The sequence below is a fragment of the Carassius carassius genome, chromosome 24 (genome assembly GCF_963082965.1).
Source record: "Carassius carassius chromosome 24, fCarCar2.1, whole genome shotgun sequence".
NCBI lineage: Eukaryota > Metazoa > Chordata > Actinopteri > Cypriniformes > Cyprinidae > Carassius > Carassius carassius.
This window is the reverse complement of record NC_081778.1, coordinates 14391538-14411451: the sequence shown is the minus strand read 5'-3', so window position 1 is coordinate 14411451 and position 19914 is coordinate 14391538. Positions and strand designations below refer to the sequence as shown.

Below are 19914 nucleotides of genomic sequence, written 5' to 3'. Positions count from 1 at the left end.
TTTTCATCTATTGTCTATCATTTAAATTATGAAAATGATTCAATATGGCAAAACAAAGGAAAAGATGATATATGAAAGAGATTCAAAATGAGGAATGGACAGAGAGAGAGAGAGTCTGCACTAGGAAGTTGGAGATTTTGAAAGTCTTCTTTGCGATGTTGGACAGGCGATTATATCTAATCCTAACTTGGACTAAGACATTGAGGGACCAAACAGTTAGTAAACCGTGTTATCAAGATCTTTCAGCGATCTTAACGGACTCTCTCCAACAATATATTGCAAACCTACTCATATACGGACTCACATTTACCTGTGTGCATAAAGTATATATCTGGCCCAACTTTGCCATGCATTGCCACACACAAAGATAATCCAGGATTATGGGTAAATATTGGCACAGACATGTTAAACGTCTGGACAGCTAGCCGAGCATTAGAGATCAATGTGCTGCCTATTCCAGCAGTTTACTTGAACTCTTTACTTCACCAAATCAATTACACACAAATTCACACATACAGACTCAAAACAGTGAAACTCTTTGTAGCTTTTACAATGTAAGTTTTATTCTACAGCAGTTGACATCAAAAAACAGATTTGCATAATATAAATGGCAAACGTTATTATTCTATCATCCTGGATAAAACGAAATTATATTTTTTTAGTTTTTCCACACATCCTAGTGGTTTTATTGGCTTTCATCTGTTTTTACTTCTTTGACAAGAAAAACATGAATTATCTTGTTCTCACTTTGATTCGTTAAGGAAACATTTGCTTTCAGCTCAAGAGTATCATAATTCCATCTGCCAGAAACTCTGTTTCGGTCGAAATACAGCATTTCACACATTTCAACACGTTATTATGTTCCCAGATGTGACATATTACTATTTAAACTATAAGTTAATAGGCTTTCAAATATTTACAAAATGATTCATGACGCACTAATACAAGAAACAGGAGCGATGTGCCTAAATTGTAAAAGTTAAAAACAAACAAAGTGGGTAATAAGAAAAAGGGGGAAAGCACATGGCCAAAGGAAATGATAGGACCGCGAAATACCGTGCTATTGTTCTCGTTTTATTATTACTTTTTGGGCTCATATTGAATAAGGTGGATCGCGCCATCATTGTCAAGAACGCCTTGAATAAACTCACCCTCAGCCAGTCGCTCTGAAAGAAAAACAGGAAGAGTGTGAACAACATTCGATGTTACTGGACAAACTCACAAACACTATTCAGTCTTTTAACAGCAGCCTTCTGACATTACCATGGCACCATTTTTGCTTTATCACAAGGAAATGCAACCATATATTCAAATAACACACTTAAATCTTTTATCATGTCTCCATGGATGATAGATATTAGATACATATAATATATAAGAACACTAAAAGTTTAAATGAATTTAAATAAAAAACCCAAAATAGTACCATTATCTTTCTTATTGAAGAACGACCACAGTTTGTCTGCTCTCTTCTCAGGAGTGTTCTCGTCTGCAGGAAGATTTTCCTGCTCATCTTTGGGGATCAGCTTAAAGATCGCCTGAGGATCAATGAGATTAAAGAAGAAAAGTGGAGGTGAGGAGGGAGGAGAGACATATTCTAAGACTAAAAATCTGTGTAATAAATATAATAATATCTCTCTTTAAATGTACATTCTGGGCTTGAAACGCTGGCCATTATGAAGCATATCATAACTTGAATTAATTGAATTATATTTGAATATACTTAAACATTAGTTATTTTATTTAAATTTAAAATCTGAAAATGCATTTCTTGCTATTTGCCATTACATGTGAATGTGTGTGTGTGTGTGTGTGTGTGTGTGTGTGTGTGTGTAGAGGTTCATATGGTTTATGAGGACTCAAGTGTGTATGTGTTACAACGTGAACATTTTATTTTTTACTTGGAAACCCAGTGTCTGTGTGTGTTGTTTGTAAATATTTTATACTAATAATATAATGTAGCCACCATTTCCAATTGCTATAGCATTTTCCACAAACACACCAAAACTAATCACCTCATCTCAATACAGGCAACCTAATGTTTGACCCAAATCCCTGTGAGAGCCACATCCATTAGTTAATTGGAGTGTCTACTATAATGCTTGTCTACTATAATGCTTAACTATAAGGTTATCATCATAGATTAGGAGCACTAATGCCAAGGGTCATCTACATAGACTTTAGTTTCTCCTGATCACAGCTGACCTGGATCTGAGTGGTCCAGTGAGTCGGTGAGATGTTTATCTCTAACACACACATAAGAATAACACAGATTAGAGGCAGAGCCAAAGCTCCTGCCAAACCACTCACTGCATGGCCTCGGCGCAGCTCAGTCTTTAATGCTCTTTTGCATTCAGTCACTGGCATGATGACAGTGACATTTACACTAATTAACCACCAGCCTGAGTATAAGGTCAAAGGTTGATCTGACCTAATGGTGTGTAGCTGTGTTAGGATAACCATTCTGATGCATCCACAAATGCCTTAAACTGGTAAACAATGCAAAGAAAAGTGTCCCCTGATTCTATATTCTGTATCATAATCATCTTTTGCTGCTTGATAAAACACATAGAAGAAGCATTTTTGTGTGTGTGTGTGTGTTTGTCTTGTTAGATATATAATGTGCAATTTAAGCCTATGTGTTCCCACTGTTTATTGTGACTTCTGCAACCCACATATCCAGCATTTAGTATCTTAAACTGTAATCCCCCCACCCACCTGTCTCTGTGCTAATGGCTGGCCGTGTTTGAAAGAGCCTCTGCGTACGTTTATTGTTCAAGCTAAACCCTTTATCGGATGAATTATTCTGGGATTCAATAGAGAATATAGGGAAAACTGAATGTGTGGTTCAGTGGTTAAATGCAGAATATGTGATACCTGATCAATAAAAAGATTAGAATGTATTAGCATGAGCACTACTGTATATATAAGAGAGATGGGGGCAAGTTGTCACAAGGGCTGTACTTCAGTAGCTATAAGGATTTGAGTCAGATGTCAGAAGTATACTACTAGCACGACTTCTTTTTACAACAGTTTGTGAATTTTGTTTCTAAAACATTTGTAACAGCTTTAAACAAGAGAACACAGTAAAACCAAACCAAACTGGGATACATTTAGAAAAGAGTCAACTATATAATTAAGGCAGTGTTTAACCAAAATGTTCAACTGTGATTTTAGGACAAGTATCGTAAATATCTAGTTGGGGTAAACTGTCACATTTTCTTGCATGTGCATGTCACATGTGTTTATGTTCTTTCTTTCTTTCTTTCTTTTTTTCTTTCTTGTCACTTGTCAGTTGTGTTACTTAAATTTCGAAGTAAGCTGTTCAGTTAATGGCAGGTTCCATTGTGACTATTTGTCTTTGTGTGACAACATAGGGTGTGACAGTATACCCTGGATATAGGGGCATGTTGTCATAAAAGATCAACATGCATTCAGTAATCTTTTTATCTCTCTCAGAAAAAAACAACAACTGGAAAACTGCTAACTAGCCCCAGTTTCCCCTACATAAATATCAAACTCATTTTTGCTATGATTTTAATGGGAGTCACACAACAGTGCCACAAATGAAGACTGGTTCACCAACATTTGACCAACCTGACAGATTTCTGCCACTTCTGACTTGGTGATGTAGCCGTTCTTGTCAACATCAAAGAGTGAAAAGGCCCACTCCAGCTTCCGCTCCGTCTTTCCAGTTGATGTCATATGTAGAGCAATGATGTATTCCTTGAAATCCAATGTTCCATCATCATTCGTGTCGAAGGAGCGGAAGACATGCTGGGCATACGATGTGGCATCACTGTCTGGGAAAAAGCGTTCGTAGATCCTTTTAAACTCTTCTGGTGTGATACGGCCAGACGGACACTGCTTCTTGAAGTTCTCGTACCACTGTGACAGCTCATTCTCTGAGAATTTGGTACTGAGTTTTAGATCCTCCAGGATCTCCTTGGACATAGCACTGCTTTTGGCATTCCCCATTTTTGGCTGCTGGTGGAGAGCACAGGTTGGGATTCAGGAAGGGTTTTTTGTCAGGTCCTCCTTTCCCAACCAGAGATACACTATATTATGCAGCTGCTCTTGCTGAAATGTTCCCAGAGAATGTCTCTTTTGTTGGGTGCCTGTAATTAATGTCCCATAAAATCTTGGTGTTTAGCTCTCCTTTTGAGAAATAATAGACAGATGGATTGATAGATGTAACACCCAAGTGTTAACAGAGGAAGAACAGCATCCGTAGTGATGAAGGTCTTAAATGTAAAGGGAAGAATAACGGCTGTTCAATGACATTGGATGCTGATTGGTGGGTTTGTGAGTGAGGGAGGGGCAGGTGAATTTAGGCTGTTACCTTTGAATGCAGGTTTAAGTCGTTAAAGAGGGATTTGACATGGCTGAGCCTCTGTGCCCCAAATCAACAGCTTGGGACTGCCCCCTTTCATAAATGATTACAGTAATAACCCAAAACACAGAACAGAACATTTTAGCTTTACCAGGCAAATGCCCAGTTGTCACTACATCTTAAGCTTGCTGATCATATCTATGTTATGTCTTATGAATTATAGATTCAGTTTGGGTGAGGTATCAAGCATTATTTTAAATTTTGTTAACTTAAATGTCATTGTAACATTACTGTATATTGTAACTCTTGTAACATTACTGTATTTAGCTATCTAAAATCTATTGTTTAATAATTTTGGTTTTGTTGAAATTGTGAAATGGATTTGAGAAGATCAAGAAAACGTTGCACAAATCAGTTCGGTTTTGCAATGCATAATAAAGTTTTTCTTAGCAAAAGGTGCGTATATGAATTTATATATCGCATGGAGTTACATAATCGTGTAATTTCCAGCTATTGTTACAAATAGCATAATTACAAAAATATCAAATTTGTCATATAAAGATGTAATTGTACTGTTTTTTCACCCAGTTAATTAATTAATTAACTTTTTAGCTTAACTCCAGAGATCCTTGGGTGCAAATCTTTCTTTGTTGCCCTCAAATTATGTTTGGATTACACGTTTGACTGATATCACACTAATTACTATAAGCGATTGAAACTATGCTTATGCTTAAATGAAAAGCGCAGTAATGTCAGTAACAACAAGTCCTTAAGATACAGTCATGTCCTCAACTGCATGACAGTCTTAGTCCTCTTAATGTGACATCAGAGCATTTTGGCACAGACCGTGGCATCCAGACAAATAAACTGACCTTTTGTGATGTTTAAAAAGAGGCCTTGAAGTAGAGACGTACTTATTTTTCCTTAGCTTGACACATTATTTCTTACTAAAGTTTACAAATGGCAACATCATATAGATTGAATGGATGGGTTAAAAAATAAATAAGGTTTATTTGTTTTATCTTCTGTTGAATTCATCTCACGAACTGTCAACACTTTCACTGAATGTTAATCTGATGTCTGATATATCCTGCTCACTGACTGGATGTTGCCCATACCATAATGGTTTAAGGCCTTAACTTTGACACTTGCACATAAACTGTTGTGGGTAATCCAATAAATTCATCCTATCATGTTTTGTTCAGTGACTAATGTTAGTAGCAGCTTAGGTACATTTGTAAATATCATTGAGATATATGTCATAATATCAATAACAGTTTACTTATGTTGGGTCTTCTTCTCTAGCTCCATGCACACCACATTGCTTTATCCACTGTAACAGTGCATTTACACTGGCACGGTCATGTAGAGCAGAGCTGGCATTTTCAGTTGATTCCTGTGAGAGCCAAAAAACACACTTGCATGGATTGTGGGAATGACAGCGGACTGGAGAATGCATTGAGAGCATCTCAGAGCACTGAAAATATATTGCATATATTTTGAATATTTCAGTTTGGATACTTTCATTTAGGTATTTGAACTAACTCTCATTATTAGTAGGCTGTTAGGTTAGGTTTGTGGTAGGGTCAGTTTGACATGTACTTGCAAAGTTACTTACAGTCAGTACAGTTGAATGTCTTTTGGGGGACCATAAACAAAAAGTGTAAATATTAAGCAATAAGCTGAATCTATTAATATTCTAATAACTGCTAAAGTTGACTTGAAGTTGCAAAATTACTTATAATCAGTATAATACCTGTTGTGGATTATTGAAATAAAGTGTTACCTGTGTGTTTTTCCTGTATTTTGCCAATGCAGCTGTCATCGAGTACCAATTCTGCTACGTTGTGAGTGCCTATGATAAGACTAAAAACCAGAGGAGACTGCGCTTTTTCTGTTGTTGGTCCAAAACTATGGAATAGTCTCCAGTCTCACGTTAGAACTGTCATGACCTTTTCATAACCTGCTGTTCGAATTTATGTTAACATAAATTAGAAAATGAACCACACAACAGTCAAAATTCAAGTTTAATATCTGGGACAGTTATTTACTAGTGTGGAACATTTACAGACATTTAAACTATGATGCTAATAGGGCTCATCATCTAATAATAATAACAAAAAAAGGTAACCTTCACATTTCTTCTGTACTTTTTCCCTGTCCTTATAAATTTCATCTCATCAGGTCACACAATGAGATCTCAAGCTGCATTTGATACTCTCTAAAACTTTTAGGTCTGCCTACCTTTAATCGCCCTGGATTTATTTAACTCCCTTGGAAACGCCAGCCATACCTCAGTCTTCCCTCTTTTAGTACAGGGATATTCTCTGTGCTATTCCAGGAATTGAAAGAGCGCATTTATTGGATTACCCATCAGAGCTAATTACAAGGTGCCCACCTTGAAAGCATCTTGTGACATGCAGGGATCGCTGGGACTAGCAGATTTAGCTAGTTGTTGTTGTGGCGGTTCTGTGACTTTGGTTTTGTGTCAGTGGGGTAAATCTGGAAAAATTGCAAATGACAACTTATTACACAATTTGTCAAAAATACTTTATTCCCCCTTCTGAAGATGGATCACATCAAATAGGCTGACTTGTCACTCATTACATACAACAGTGTGCCAAGATTTGTAAGGAAACACCCTCTTATGCAAGTGTTTACTGACGTCATGGTGTTTTCAAATGTGTAATGGACATCTTATGCTATTCAGGGTAGAACCGATCAACTTGTGCATTAAATGAATAGATCTTACCTAAACAAGAACATGTTTCACTGACAAAGAAATGAGAGTTTAATCATTCAAAAGCCAAATGGCGTCTGATAATTCTTGAGCTTGAAAATGATTATGAGAAATGACCAAATAGTGACTCAAACAGTGTTAGCGAAAGCAATGTCAAAAGGGCAGGGAGACCAAAGAGTACATTTTTCTTTCAAAAGAAAAAACAAACTTGTGCTTAGAAAACAATACCTCTTTTAAAAATCCAGCCGGTTCTTAAGCAAAGGCAGCAGTGAGGGTGGGAGCAGAGGAAGGGAGGGGGTCTTAGATAAATACAAGTTAATGGGTCATAATGAGGTCTAATGACAGACATCGCTTTCCTCTGGGACACAAAGGGCGATGGAAACAAACAAATGATAAGGCAAATAAAAACACCAGTCCACCGGTTCTGTGGTGGGTACAGGCTGGTCTGCATGCAGTGAAGCACTGTGTAAATGACTGTAGAGCACTGCACTGCCATTCAACGTGTTTCTGCCCGAGAGAAAACACTGAAAAACTTTTTTACACTGATGAATTTGAGGAAAAAGACTGGATTAAAAATAGCTTAGATTAAACATTTTTATTCGCAAAAGAAGTGTTTTTTCTTCATGTTTTGGAATGAAGACTTGTTGGTTTGACTCTTTACAAGCAGGAAAAAAGGTGAGAACTTGATAACTGAATATTCATTTTGTATTTTATGTTTTATATGTTTGTATGTGATATACACATTTATATATATATATATATATATATATATATATATATATATATATATATATATATATATATATATCTATATATATATATATATATATATATATATATATATATATATAGATATATATATATATATAGATATATAGATATATTGAGTTAGCTATTCCTTTAAGTGGCATCAAAATCAAAAGTATGTTATACATACACACACAAACACACACACACACACACACACACACACACATATATATATATATATATATATATATATATATATATATATATTATGATTTTTGATATTGATGCCACTTAAAGGAATAGCTAACTCAATTATTCTGTCTTCATTTACACAACCTCATGTCGTTCCAAACCTGTATATTGAAAAATGTTGCTAACCAGTTTTGGTTTCCATAGAAAGTAAACATCTGTCAGAATATCTGTTTTTAAGTTCCACAAGGGATCGAATGTCTCACAGGTTTGGAACGACATGAGGGTGAGTAAATGATGACAGAATTTCCATTTTTGGGTGGACTATCCCATGTTAATAACCACAAAATAAAACTCTTCAAGATACTGATAGATTATTTTGACAATAAACCAAGAAAAACAACATCGCCATCAGTTTTCTTGTTACAATGAGAACTTTATTTATAAATGGATGGTCTATATTTTCTATATTTTTATATTAGTCTTTGGTAGTCTTTCTATAATTTATAACACAATTTGTTTTCATCACAGTGGCATTTTCTGTGTATAATATGCTGATGTGTATTCTGTGCTTTTAGAAATAACTGACACATCCCTTTGAGAAGTGTTTACGATTACAGAAGAAGCACAGTCTGGAGGGACAACTGCTTTCTAAGATCTTTATCGTGTTAAAATCATCAATATTCAAGGAGTTCATAAAAAGCATACATCAACAGGAGAAGCAGGCAACTTTGGAAAGATCTTACTTAAGTGAAGTTCATTAATGATGGCAACACCTGCTGATTCTAACCCAAACCCAAGCCAAACCGTGAAATATGATCGAAAGTCGGAAACGGTGATTTTCCCAAATGGGTTGGTTTCTGTGGCAGGTGTCACCGTGGTGACGGGGGGAGCGGAGCTGTCCTGTGGATCCTGTATGTTGGCCTTTGGTGTTTGGGGCACTCTGGTTGGTTTGAGTGTTGTGTCGGTGGGTTTGTGGGATCATTTGGAGTACAATACGAGTGGTCTGTCACACCTTCTGGCTCTTGGATTGGTACTGCTGCTTTCCAGTTTGAGTCTTGTAGCCATGATCTTCGTCCTCCGTTTCTTAATGAAGAAGAGAAGAATGATGTCCAGAAGAGAGAGGGCAGAAGCCAATCTAGTGCTGGTTAATGAGTATGCAGAAGTTGTTTTGAAAAAGGTCACAGTGTAAAAGAGTATGTCAGACCCCTGCTGCTCCATCTTTGTTTTTCTTCATCAATCTTTGCTTAATCATGAAAGAATGTCACAGGAAATTCACTGGATTTAATGCTACAGGAAACAAACCTTGCTAACGTCCTTTGTGATTTCAGAATACACAAGAGACGTATTTGCTTCTACATTCATGTCTTTATTAGACTTATATTGTAAATCTAACTTTTAATTGCATATCTTTTCTTACATTTTTAAGCATCGTGTCATTTTGTCTGTAATCCAAGTGCAGCTGAAGTGTATTTTTGTTTTTATGTATTTTGAGTTAATAGTAATTGTTTTTATTGCCATATACACAGAAAAACACATGGACACATGACAACAGGTTTAATTACATCACAGCTGCACAGCAAATGATGCATTACATAAAATGGTTAACGTGTGTGTGCTTAAACCCACTGCGTTTCTAAATATACATAAGCATTTATTTCTTTGTTACTGAATGTATTATCTGCCTTTACAAAACAAAAGTATTTGGAAATATACTGGAGAATGTATTTGAAAATTGCTTATATAGCAAGAGAGTTAATGCTGGGTTTACATAAAGTTGAACATTATTTGTGGTATGCATAGTTACACATCTGATATATATATATATAAATATATGTGAAAAATGTATGTGATAAATATGTGATCAAATAAATCAAGTGTGATAATATATGTGATAAAGGTTTTGGATTTTTGGACAGTTTGATGTCTTTTCAAAGTAACTGCAAATTGGTGGATGAAAAATGAGATCTGACATTTCTAACTTAATTTATAGAGTACTCTATGTGTTATATATAAAAATACAAATACATGGATATATATCACAATATATTTACAATATATTTGTATTTTCACATGTTTTTCAATATATGTAAAGCAACGATTCCTTATGTAATATTCTATATATTGGTATATAGGAACACGTTATATTATTATGTTTTCAACATACAACAAATTATTTATACCAAATTGTTAATATATAAAAAAATATATATATTCTTTTGCGTAAGAGTGGTAATTTTTAAGTATACTTTATGTATGCAAATATAGGTGTACTACTTTTCCTTGGGACGAAATTGGCCCACTTTCTAGTAGCCTTTATTAAAGTATACTTTTAAGTAAGTATAACTGTAGTAAAGGGTAGTGCAGAACTAGTTTACATTAATGTTTTATAGTTTGTATTGCAACTATACTAAAAGAGAACATAGGTATACTGATAGTTTACTAATTAAATACTTAGCATTAAATCTTAGCACTTTTACTACACTTTGAAGTATAGTCTCGGTAAACTAATACTTCAGTAGTTTTATACTACAAGTATACTCATAAGTTTTCTTTAAGTGAACTTCACATTAAGTATACTACCATGTCCCTATTTAGGTATTAATTTGTATGTTTGTTGTATGAATATGTAAACATACGAAACATCAAAAGAAAGAACAGGGTATCTGCTTGTAAACAAAAAAAAAAATTATAAACACTTTAATGTGGGTAAGTTTCATTAAAAAAAGATAAAGAAATAAAAGAAAATATATAAATAACAAAAGCTGAAAAAAGACTATTAACTGGATTCAAAAAGTCGATCAGCACACTACAGCTTGACAGTTATTACCTCTTCATGGTTTGATTTTAAGCACTTAATTTTAAAAACTTCATTTTATTTCGTAATTTTATACAGTTGTGATGGTCTTTTATGTCTGATGATTATGTCAGAATACAAGTGGAATCATCTGTTGTTTCGTTTCTTCAATTTTTTTGGGGGGGGGAAATTCTGTACAGAAGATGTGTACCGTATAACAATAAAAACACGGATTCTCTGAGAACAAGTATAGCTCAAATATATTTAGACTTTTTCTAAGTTCAAGTCAAGTATAATTAAATGTCAATTTAAGTATATTTCGGAGAAGTACATAAAGCCTATCTCTGAGAAGTACATAAAAAGTAGACTGAAAGTATACTTTCCTATTTTAAAGAAGCATAGGCCTACTGATAGTACAATTGAATAAACTTCATTTTCGTAAGGGTACTTAGATAATCAGGTTATTCAATCATTATTTCTCTTTTATCATGGTGGTGACGATATTTATTAGTGGTAGTGGTACAAGCTGTTATATAATAATAATGGAATTTAAATACATGTAATATCATTAATATTTATGTAAATATGAACATAGAAACACATGGTAGCCTATACACTATACAGTGTGGAAAGACCGAATGAAAGAAAACTAATTGGTTAAAATTAATATATATATATTCCCTGGGAACACATGATAGGTAAAGATTGATGGCCTGAATGCATTGTAAGTCACTTTGGGTAAAAGCGTCTGCTAAATGCATACATTTAAATTTAAATTTAAAAAACAAAAATACTTGGTATATATTGCAGACAAAGATCAACTTGCAGTTAAAGCAACTTAAAAAAAAAAAAAAAAGTTTGTTATCTATGTACTTTGGTAGTATTTGTGCGTCCACTAGTGGACACTTATAAAAACTACAAACACATTATCAAACATTACATTTAAAAAAGAAATTATATATCCATAACAATTTTCATACAGTACATTTCTAGCTCAAAAAGAGACATATTTGTTGTAAAACTGCACACTAAACTTGTTAATAAATAAACATTTATTTTTTAACAAAATCAAATAGCATAAATGAAAATGTTCATCATAATACACAGACAATAAATTATTATTAAAGGCTCTGATCATCACTCATTACATTTCAGTATGAAAAAGACAGATATGTACAGAGGAGTCCCTATAATACTTTTGAGGTTGGCCATTGTCTTGTTGTCATTTGTTTCTTCTTACATACATACAGCATTTTCTGTATTCATTGTACAATTATTTGATGATCAGTAATAGCATTCTTATTCAGAATTATTGGGTAAGTTGCATAAAGCCTCTGTTCCTCTAGTTTTCTCCCTCAGTGTATTTATGGAACCAGATACTAACTGACTGTAGAGGAGCCGATCCTCTGCAACATTTTCTGTTGCCTTCATCACATCCTTAATGGCCTTCATCACAGGCTGCCAGAGGATGAATAATTGTGTTTGTCTCTCCAGTGCAGTGACTCTACCCCTTAAGAACACTCACTGGGTTCATAGCCTTCCTGACCATTTCTTGAAATGCAGCTGTGACCTCTAGATGCTGCTTCACCTCTTCAGTCTCCCTCTGAATTTTCTTAAGCACTTTATCAGTCTCATTCTTATCTCATTCTTAATGCTAGAGAACCTGGATTGGAAATAAAGCACCTTCTTGCTGCTTTCATTTATCTGAGACTCATTTTCTTTAAGCTCATCTTCAGCATCCCTGATAGCCATTGAAGCCTCATAAATTACATGTTCTCCCTTACAGATCATGATTGGACCTGGAGGAAAAACAAGAAATCACATTAGCCGCAAATGGTGTTTAGTTGTACTCTTTAGGATGATGATAGTAGTGGATCAAAAAGAGATTTCTCAGCAGAAATCCATTCAATAAATGGTATCATTAATCATTAATTCATCACTTATGCTTTTCCTGTCTTGATGTACTTTTAAGGCATATTTGGCTGATTCTACACTTTTTTCTGCCTGCTCCAAAGCTGCTTCTGGATTCTGTAATAATTCTTCAGCAGAGTTCTTCTCTGTTTTTAATTTAGCCTTGGACATATATTTTTCTTTTTTCTGCTGCTCATAATTTCCTTTTTCTTTTGTATATCGCTCCATGCATTCATCAAGAGATTCCGGTTTTTCTTTAATTATCATCTCAGATTTTTCTAGGCACCGCTCAATGTTCTCAATATGTCCCCTGGTTTGTTTGTAATTGGAGCACATGTCAGTGGTTTGATCAACTTGAGCATCAAAGAGAGACTTGCAAAGGTTACAATACAATTACAATTTGTCATAATTACAGCCAATCGAGGCTGCTAAATTCTGATTGGCTGCCTTGACAACCAATCACAACATTCCTTGCATTACTGATGACAGCGGAAGATGGAAAATACAGTGCATGTATAATGATTATGCAAGTTGGTATACTGATTTTATTTTTTTCAGCACATTTACAGCTACTATTAATCTTGTACTTAATCACTTAAAACCAATTTGAAAAACGTGTTATATTCAGGTGTGCATAATTATTAAGCAGGTTATCTTCTACAGATATATATATTTAAAAAATGAACTTCCAAAATTTGCTGCCAGATTCTGGAAGAAAAATTCTTCAAACAGTTGTATGAGAGGATGTGGTGCTGGTACTTCAAGAGTTACTCTGAACTTATCTGTCTATAAAGCCTATATACAGTACAGACCAAAAGTTTGGAAACATTACTATGGCTATTACTAGGCTCATCAAGCCTGCCTTTATTTGATCAAAAATACAGAAAAAAATGTAATATTGTGATATATTTTACAATTTAAAATAATTGTTTTTAAATTTATTATACTTTAAATTATCATTTATTTCTGTGATGCAAAGCTGAATTTTTAGGATCATTATCACATGATCCTTTAGAAATTATTCTAATATGATGATTCATTATCAAAGTTGGAAACAGTTCTGCTGCTTAATATTTTTTCAGAACATGTGATACTTTTTTAGGATACTGTGACGAGTGGGGCGGGGCCGAGGGACATGGGAGCGAGGCCGGGGGAGTGATTGGAGATGAACTACACCTGTTCGACCCGCCGGTCTCGAGGCCCATGGAGGAGATGGAAGGATATAAAACTGGAGCGACGACAGTGAAGGACGAGAGAGGACCAGGCCTGGGCGTTATTTTAGGTTTTGGTTTTATTTTGTGCGCACCAGTTGTCCGTGAGGGGCTGGGGGGTATTCCAGAAAGCAGGTTATGTGACATACCCGGGTATGTTTAAGAGTAAGTAAATGGATAACCTCAACTTTCGGTTCCAAAAACAGAGGTAACTTTCAGGTTATGTTAGTTGTCATAGCAACTCACTCTCTGAACATAACCTGCTCCATAGCAGGTTATGATCCACGATTAGTTCACTTCAGCGAGCCTTCAGTGGGCGTGACAGATACCGCACAACATTATATAATATTAGAATATGAAATATAGCCTATTATATATATATATATATATATATATATATATATATATATATATATATATATATATATATATATATATATATGTTAATGAGGAAGCGCTAATATAAGTAATAAATAAGGTAATATATTATTCTAATATGATTATTTCTTTTATTGGCATATATAAGAGTTATCTGTAAATTATGTATTAAGAGGTATGTATAAATTATAAAACACTATGACAAGGTAAGGTTTAACTTATATATATTTATATATTTTATTTATTATATGTTATATCTCACTGCATGGAGTGGCATTTTTCTATAATGTCTAAATTCTAAATCAAAATACATATCTGATATGACTTAATGTATAATTAGCATAAAACAAACAATATAATTCACATTCTCAAGTATTAAAGATTAAATGGAAAAAAATAAAAATGATTGCACCGCCATCAATTAGGTGGAGATATGCTCTAAGCATGTAAACAACTAATTAACAAAAGAAGAAGAAAGAAACAGCATGGCGCGTGTTTTCTTAGCGCCCGTTTCTATAGTGACTCGTCGATTCGTCGCTCTGTTGAGAATGTCTTGAGTCTTAACCAGGAACATACTCTGAGTTGAATTAACTTACTCCCGGACGAGTTTTTGGAACCACATACCTCGAGTAAGCAAGGTTTGGGGTTAATCAACCGAGAGTTCAGGTTGTAGTTCACAGTAAGTTAACCCTGCTTTCTGGAATACCCCCCTGGTGTGCTATTTTGGTGTTTATTTTGAAATTAAATGTTATTTGATTGTCCGCCGGTTCCCGCCTCCTTCTTCCCGATGATAATTAGAGTTTATATCATTACAGATACTTTGAATAAAAAAAAAATAAAAAAAAAAGGGTAAGGCTTTGGTTTTGGTTATTTTGCAGTATTAATGGATTATAATGAATTTAAATGTTAATGAAAGCAGTTAAGTTTAATTGTAGCTAGCATGATTTTATTAGATTCAAATGATTATAACCATATAGTTTTAGGAGTTAATATTTTTAGTAGAAAAGGGAAGAATTAAACCCAAAACTAATTTGGAAATCCACATTATGCACTTTTGAAAGGTAAGGCAGGGATCTTTATGTCTATTTTTCCTGCCTGAGCTAATAATCAGATGCTACAGATTTAAAGTATTTACTGTAATTATTATTTTTTTTTTTTGAATGAGTGTTTCTGCCCTTGTGCTATTCAAAAGTTAATAGATTTATTGTCAATTAATAAATAAACAAATAAATTCATGTAATTTTGCCAGCCAAATTATCTATAGTTAGTTTTCAACCTGTTATTGTTCTGCTGGCAAAAGTTGACACCATTTCTGGACAACATTTTTAATTACTCATATTAATTGCAAATTCGGAGTGCAAAGATATTTGAACTAATCTAATGTGATTATGTGGTCTCTCTGCAGGATTACTGAAAACAGTATACTGCAGTAATTGTCTGATTATTTCACTCTTGTAATTTTACTCTATATTTCCCCTTTACCATTCTTTAAAATGTATTGTCAAATAAATAAATATATGGAGACCTAATTAAGTAAATAAAAGCCTATGAATTAAATCTATGCACTATGCAATTCTTTACATTTGTATTACTTTTTTTATATAAAGTATGACCTCTCCATAGAGCACATTGAATTGTATCAACCATTATAACAATCTACTCATTGATGCTTTTTAATCTTCTTCTCTAGCCAAGAGCAGACATTGAAATATGTGCTGTTGGTTGCATATCTAAATTATATTTTTGACGTAGACAAAGTTGGCCTATTTTGAAAGTTCACATTATTTCTGAAGATTTTTTTTTCTCAGTATTTATAGAAATAGAAAAAAAATTAGATTTGTATAATTCTTTAAAAATTTTGTCTTGGCTTTGAGCATGCAGGAACAGAAAAATCAATGGGTTCTGCAATCTCAAAATATACTCAAAGCCTTACGCTGAGGACATGAGGAACCAAACCAAACTCATGATGCATCCTTTTGCCAACTGGGAAGAGTATCTGACTCCAGCACCTCTATCCATAGCCATCCTGGGAGAGCTGGTTTTATCTCTTCCTCAACAGATTTCTCTATCAATAAAAATCCCCCTAAAGTTGGTTATAAATTCATCAAATACCCTGATTCCTTTCGCGCTTGCCTCATGCAAGTGTGTAACTCTGGTTGGTGGGCATTTAATGAGGCCCATACAAGCATGGATCAGATTCGCCTCCATACTGCCCAAGTTCCAGATTACATGAAGACAGCTGTGAAGATTCTGTTTCAAGGCAATGATGACGTTATCAAAGCACTTCTTCCTGATCAGCTGGAGAATATCAGAATCATTGCAGATGAATGTCTGAAGTCGTCTGATGCAACTGAAAAGCGATTCACTGATGTCATCAATGTCATCCAAGAGCTGCTAGAAGCATGTGTGAATGCAGAGCACTTTTATGGGGAAGAGATGGAAGCAGTCAAGAAGAAGCTGGAAGAGAGTAAACTGAGGGAACAGTCAGCTAAAGAGACCAAGGAAAGGACTCAGAAGGCAGTGAGTGCCTTAGAGAGGGAACTGGGTCAGGCTCATGAGAACTACCAGAAAGCTCTGGATTCTCTCCCTGGTGGTTGGGAAATGTTTGGTATGGACAGAGTTAGTGGGATTACACCGAGCGTTACAGGCCTGATTACTGGAGTGGAATCTGTTATTACTCTCCCAGTGAGAAGCATGTGTTCTGCAACAACAATGATGGCTGATACTTTGAAATACGTTAGAGATCAGGAAAGCAAAAGAGATTTGGTTGCTGGAATAAATTCCTAAAGTAAGTCTATAGTAAAATGTGTCCAGAATATCCAGCTGCTGATAAATGTGTATAATGAGGAAGATGACATTGACTGGACAAATCTGTATGATCAGAAGAACAAACGTTCAAAAATTGATTTCATAAACAGACAGTTCAATAGAATCACTGATGATTTGAAGCAAATCCCAAGCTGCCCAGCAAGGAATCAAGCTATGAAGATAAGCAAAGATGGCATGGAAATATGCAGCCAGCTGGCAAGATATGCATCTGATGGCAAATGTGGCAAAGACAAAAGTGCTATAATACAAGAGGTCTTGGATCTGATCAAGTCAGCTCATATTTTTGATTGGAAAAGCAAAGACATCACAAATTCTTTAGCCAACATGAGTACCTCTCAGAAGGCCACAGAGAATGCACAATACAAGACAAGAGAGACTTATGAGAAGTGTGTGGAGAACCTAGAAAGGAACCAGAAGGAACTAACAGACATCTTGGTAACTATGAGAAATTGTGAACTGAAAAAGATCGACTTCAATGCTACCATAAAGATGCTGATCAAAGGAATGGATGCCATGGGGAGAGTGAAGGAGCAGTGGGAGAATATGGTTCAATTCTTTCAGATGGTTTCCAACATTGTGAAAACTAGCCTGAGCAAAACTCTCAAAAACTTTGTCTCCACATCAGAGAAAACACAAGCCCTCTCCTACAATGCAAAACTTTTCTCAAAAGATCTGCTCTACACCCAAGCTTTCCAAGCCTGTAATATCGCTAGTCTGGTCCATATGATCTCTGGAACATACACAGATGTTTCCAGCAAGTACCTGATGGACCGTGTTAGTTCACTGGGCAAACTGATGGCCATGGATAAAAGTAAACCAGAATTTGAGCATGAGCGAAAACTGCTCCAGAACGGCTGTGATGAGGCACAGAAAGGGATTATAAGGCTTGTTCTGAAGAATAAAGAGGAGTATGACCAGAAGAGCACTGCAAGACTTGAAGGGATTGATCAAGAATTCCTTGCTATTTTTACCAGCTGCTCCTTCAGAACAAATCAAGAGTGTTCAAGAGCTTGTTTAAGCTGGATTCACTGAAGAAGAAGCATCATTCTTCTGAGAGATTTAACCAATATGTATTTTACAAGCTTGCTACATACATGATAATACTACCATATTAAGATTTAATCTTTGCTGTCCAGCAGCATGTAATAGTCATGACAGCTCAATTTAGATTATAATATTGCTAGTATCCAAAGCAGTCTTTTTGTATAAAATCCCCTTTGAATTATAAGGTTCTATCTAACATTTTTGTTGAAATTTAGTTATTCCCATATTGTTATTCTGTGACAACTTATTTACATTATGTGATAGATTTTTTTAAAATGTTGTATACATTATGGGATTTTTATTAAAAAAAAACAATAAGGTTCCATCTTAGTTGAATGGAATACAAAAACTTTTAAGCTCAACATCTCAAAACTACTCGGAATGCAGATAGAACCTTATAATTCCAAGGGGACGAGATGTATTATTGTTTTAATCAACAAACAAAGCAGATTCATTGAAAAAAAAACATCAACTGTACTAGAAACATTAGAGATAAAGGCAGTGTTTGCATGAGTATCTGCATTAAAAGAAGTGAAGAGATTTTTAAAAACCCTGTCAGTCCAAAACAGGCTAAGTGTATGATTTATGGGGATTTAAAAAGCTAGAAAAGTTAGAAAAGATTTAGAAAAAGTGCTGACTATGTTCCTGTATTTTAATATCATATTATAAGATCGTAATCATATTATATTTTCAGCTTGCAAACCATTTACAATTAAAAACACACTATGCATGATCTGCAAGTCAAGTCAATTAAGCTTTATTGTCATTCTGCTACATGTGTGACATACTGTACAGTGGAACGAAATGGACACAGGACACAGACATACAACAATGAATTAAACAGTATAAACCTTAAGTATACACAACTACTGTAGCCTACTGACAGATTTTGACTATAAATATGCTATATATAAATGTTTACCTAACTAAAAAATACAGACTATACAAATTATTTGACAAATGATTATGCATGATCTTTATGTAAAGTGGAAGTGGCAGGAAATATATACTCGTTGGCGGTGAGAGGAGGTTGAGCGAGAACGCGCGTGCGCCTGCCGGTGTTCAACCTCCCTGGGCCTGCGAGGCCTGCGAGCTGATTGCTGTTTCGCTGCCCTAAATTTATCCACCACCGATGTGACTGCCTCTCCAAACAAACCGTCCTTGGAAACAGGAGCGTCCATAAGAAAAGATTTGTCCTTTTCCTTGATATCTGTGAGATTAAACCAGAGGTGGCGCTCGACCGTAATCAATCCAGCCATAGAACGGCCCACTGCTCGAGCAGTATGTTTGGTAGCGCGTAGCGCCAAATCCGTTGCTCGCCGCAGCTCTTTCATGGCCTCGGGTGTGATACCCTCCCCCTCATCGAGTTCCTTTAAGAGCTCCGCTTGGTAGGCCTGAAGGACTGCCATAGAGTGGAGCAAAGCAGCCACCTGGCCTGCGGCCATGTAGGAATTTCCCGACGAGGCTGGACATGACTCGACACGCCTTAGAAGGAAGAAGGGGGCGAGACTTCCATGCCGTGGCCGAATTAGGCGCGAGATGTTCGGCGAGAGTCTCTTCCACCGGAGGCATCGCTGCATAGCCATGGTTTGCCATGTCAAAAATGGTGGCGAAATCCGCAGCCGCAGCGTTAGTGATGCGCGCCGAGTACGGCTGTTTCCAGGACCTCGAAACCTTCTGGTGGAGGTCCGGGAAAAAAGGCAAGGGCCTTCGGGGCTGTGCAGGTGTACGA

At 35.4% G+C, this 19914-nt stretch overlaps 2 protein-coding genes and 2 pseudogenes across 2 annotated transcripts; 2 read left to right on the top strand and 2 right to left on the bottom strand.

The window, feature by feature from the left end:
- Positions 1 to 537: 537 nt before the first annotated feature.
- Positions 538 to 4254, bottom strand: LOC132102875 (visinin-like). The gene is made up of 3 exons (XM_059507574.1): positions 3598 to 4254; positions 1427 to 1538; positions 538 to 1166 (listed from the first exon to the last, which is right to left on the bottom strand). Exons 1-3 carry the CDS (start codon positions 3976 to 3978, stop codon positions 1081 to 1083), a joined length of 579 nt encoding a protein of 192 aa, XP_059363557.1. The 5' UTR covers positions 3979 to 4254; the 3' UTR covers positions 538 to 1080.
- A 4252-nt stretch (positions 4255 to 8506) lies between these two features.
- Positions 8507 to 10210, top strand: LOC132103602 (transmembrane protein 100-like). The gene has a single exon (XM_059508703.1). It carries the CDS (start codon positions 8776 to 8778, stop codon positions 9202 to 9204), a length of 429 nt encoding a protein of 142 aa, XP_059364686.1. The 5' UTR covers positions 8507 to 8775; the 3' UTR covers positions 9205 to 10210.
- A 1898-nt stretch (positions 10211 to 12108) lies between these two features.
- Positions 12109 to 13098, bottom strand: LOC132103484 (uncharacterized; annotated as a pseudogene).
- A 3106-nt stretch (positions 13099 to 16204) lies between these two features.
- On the top strand, positions 16205 to 18967 carry LOC132103600 (uncharacterized; annotated as a pseudogene).
- The last annotated feature ends 947 nt before the right edge of the window (positions 18968 to 19914 follow it).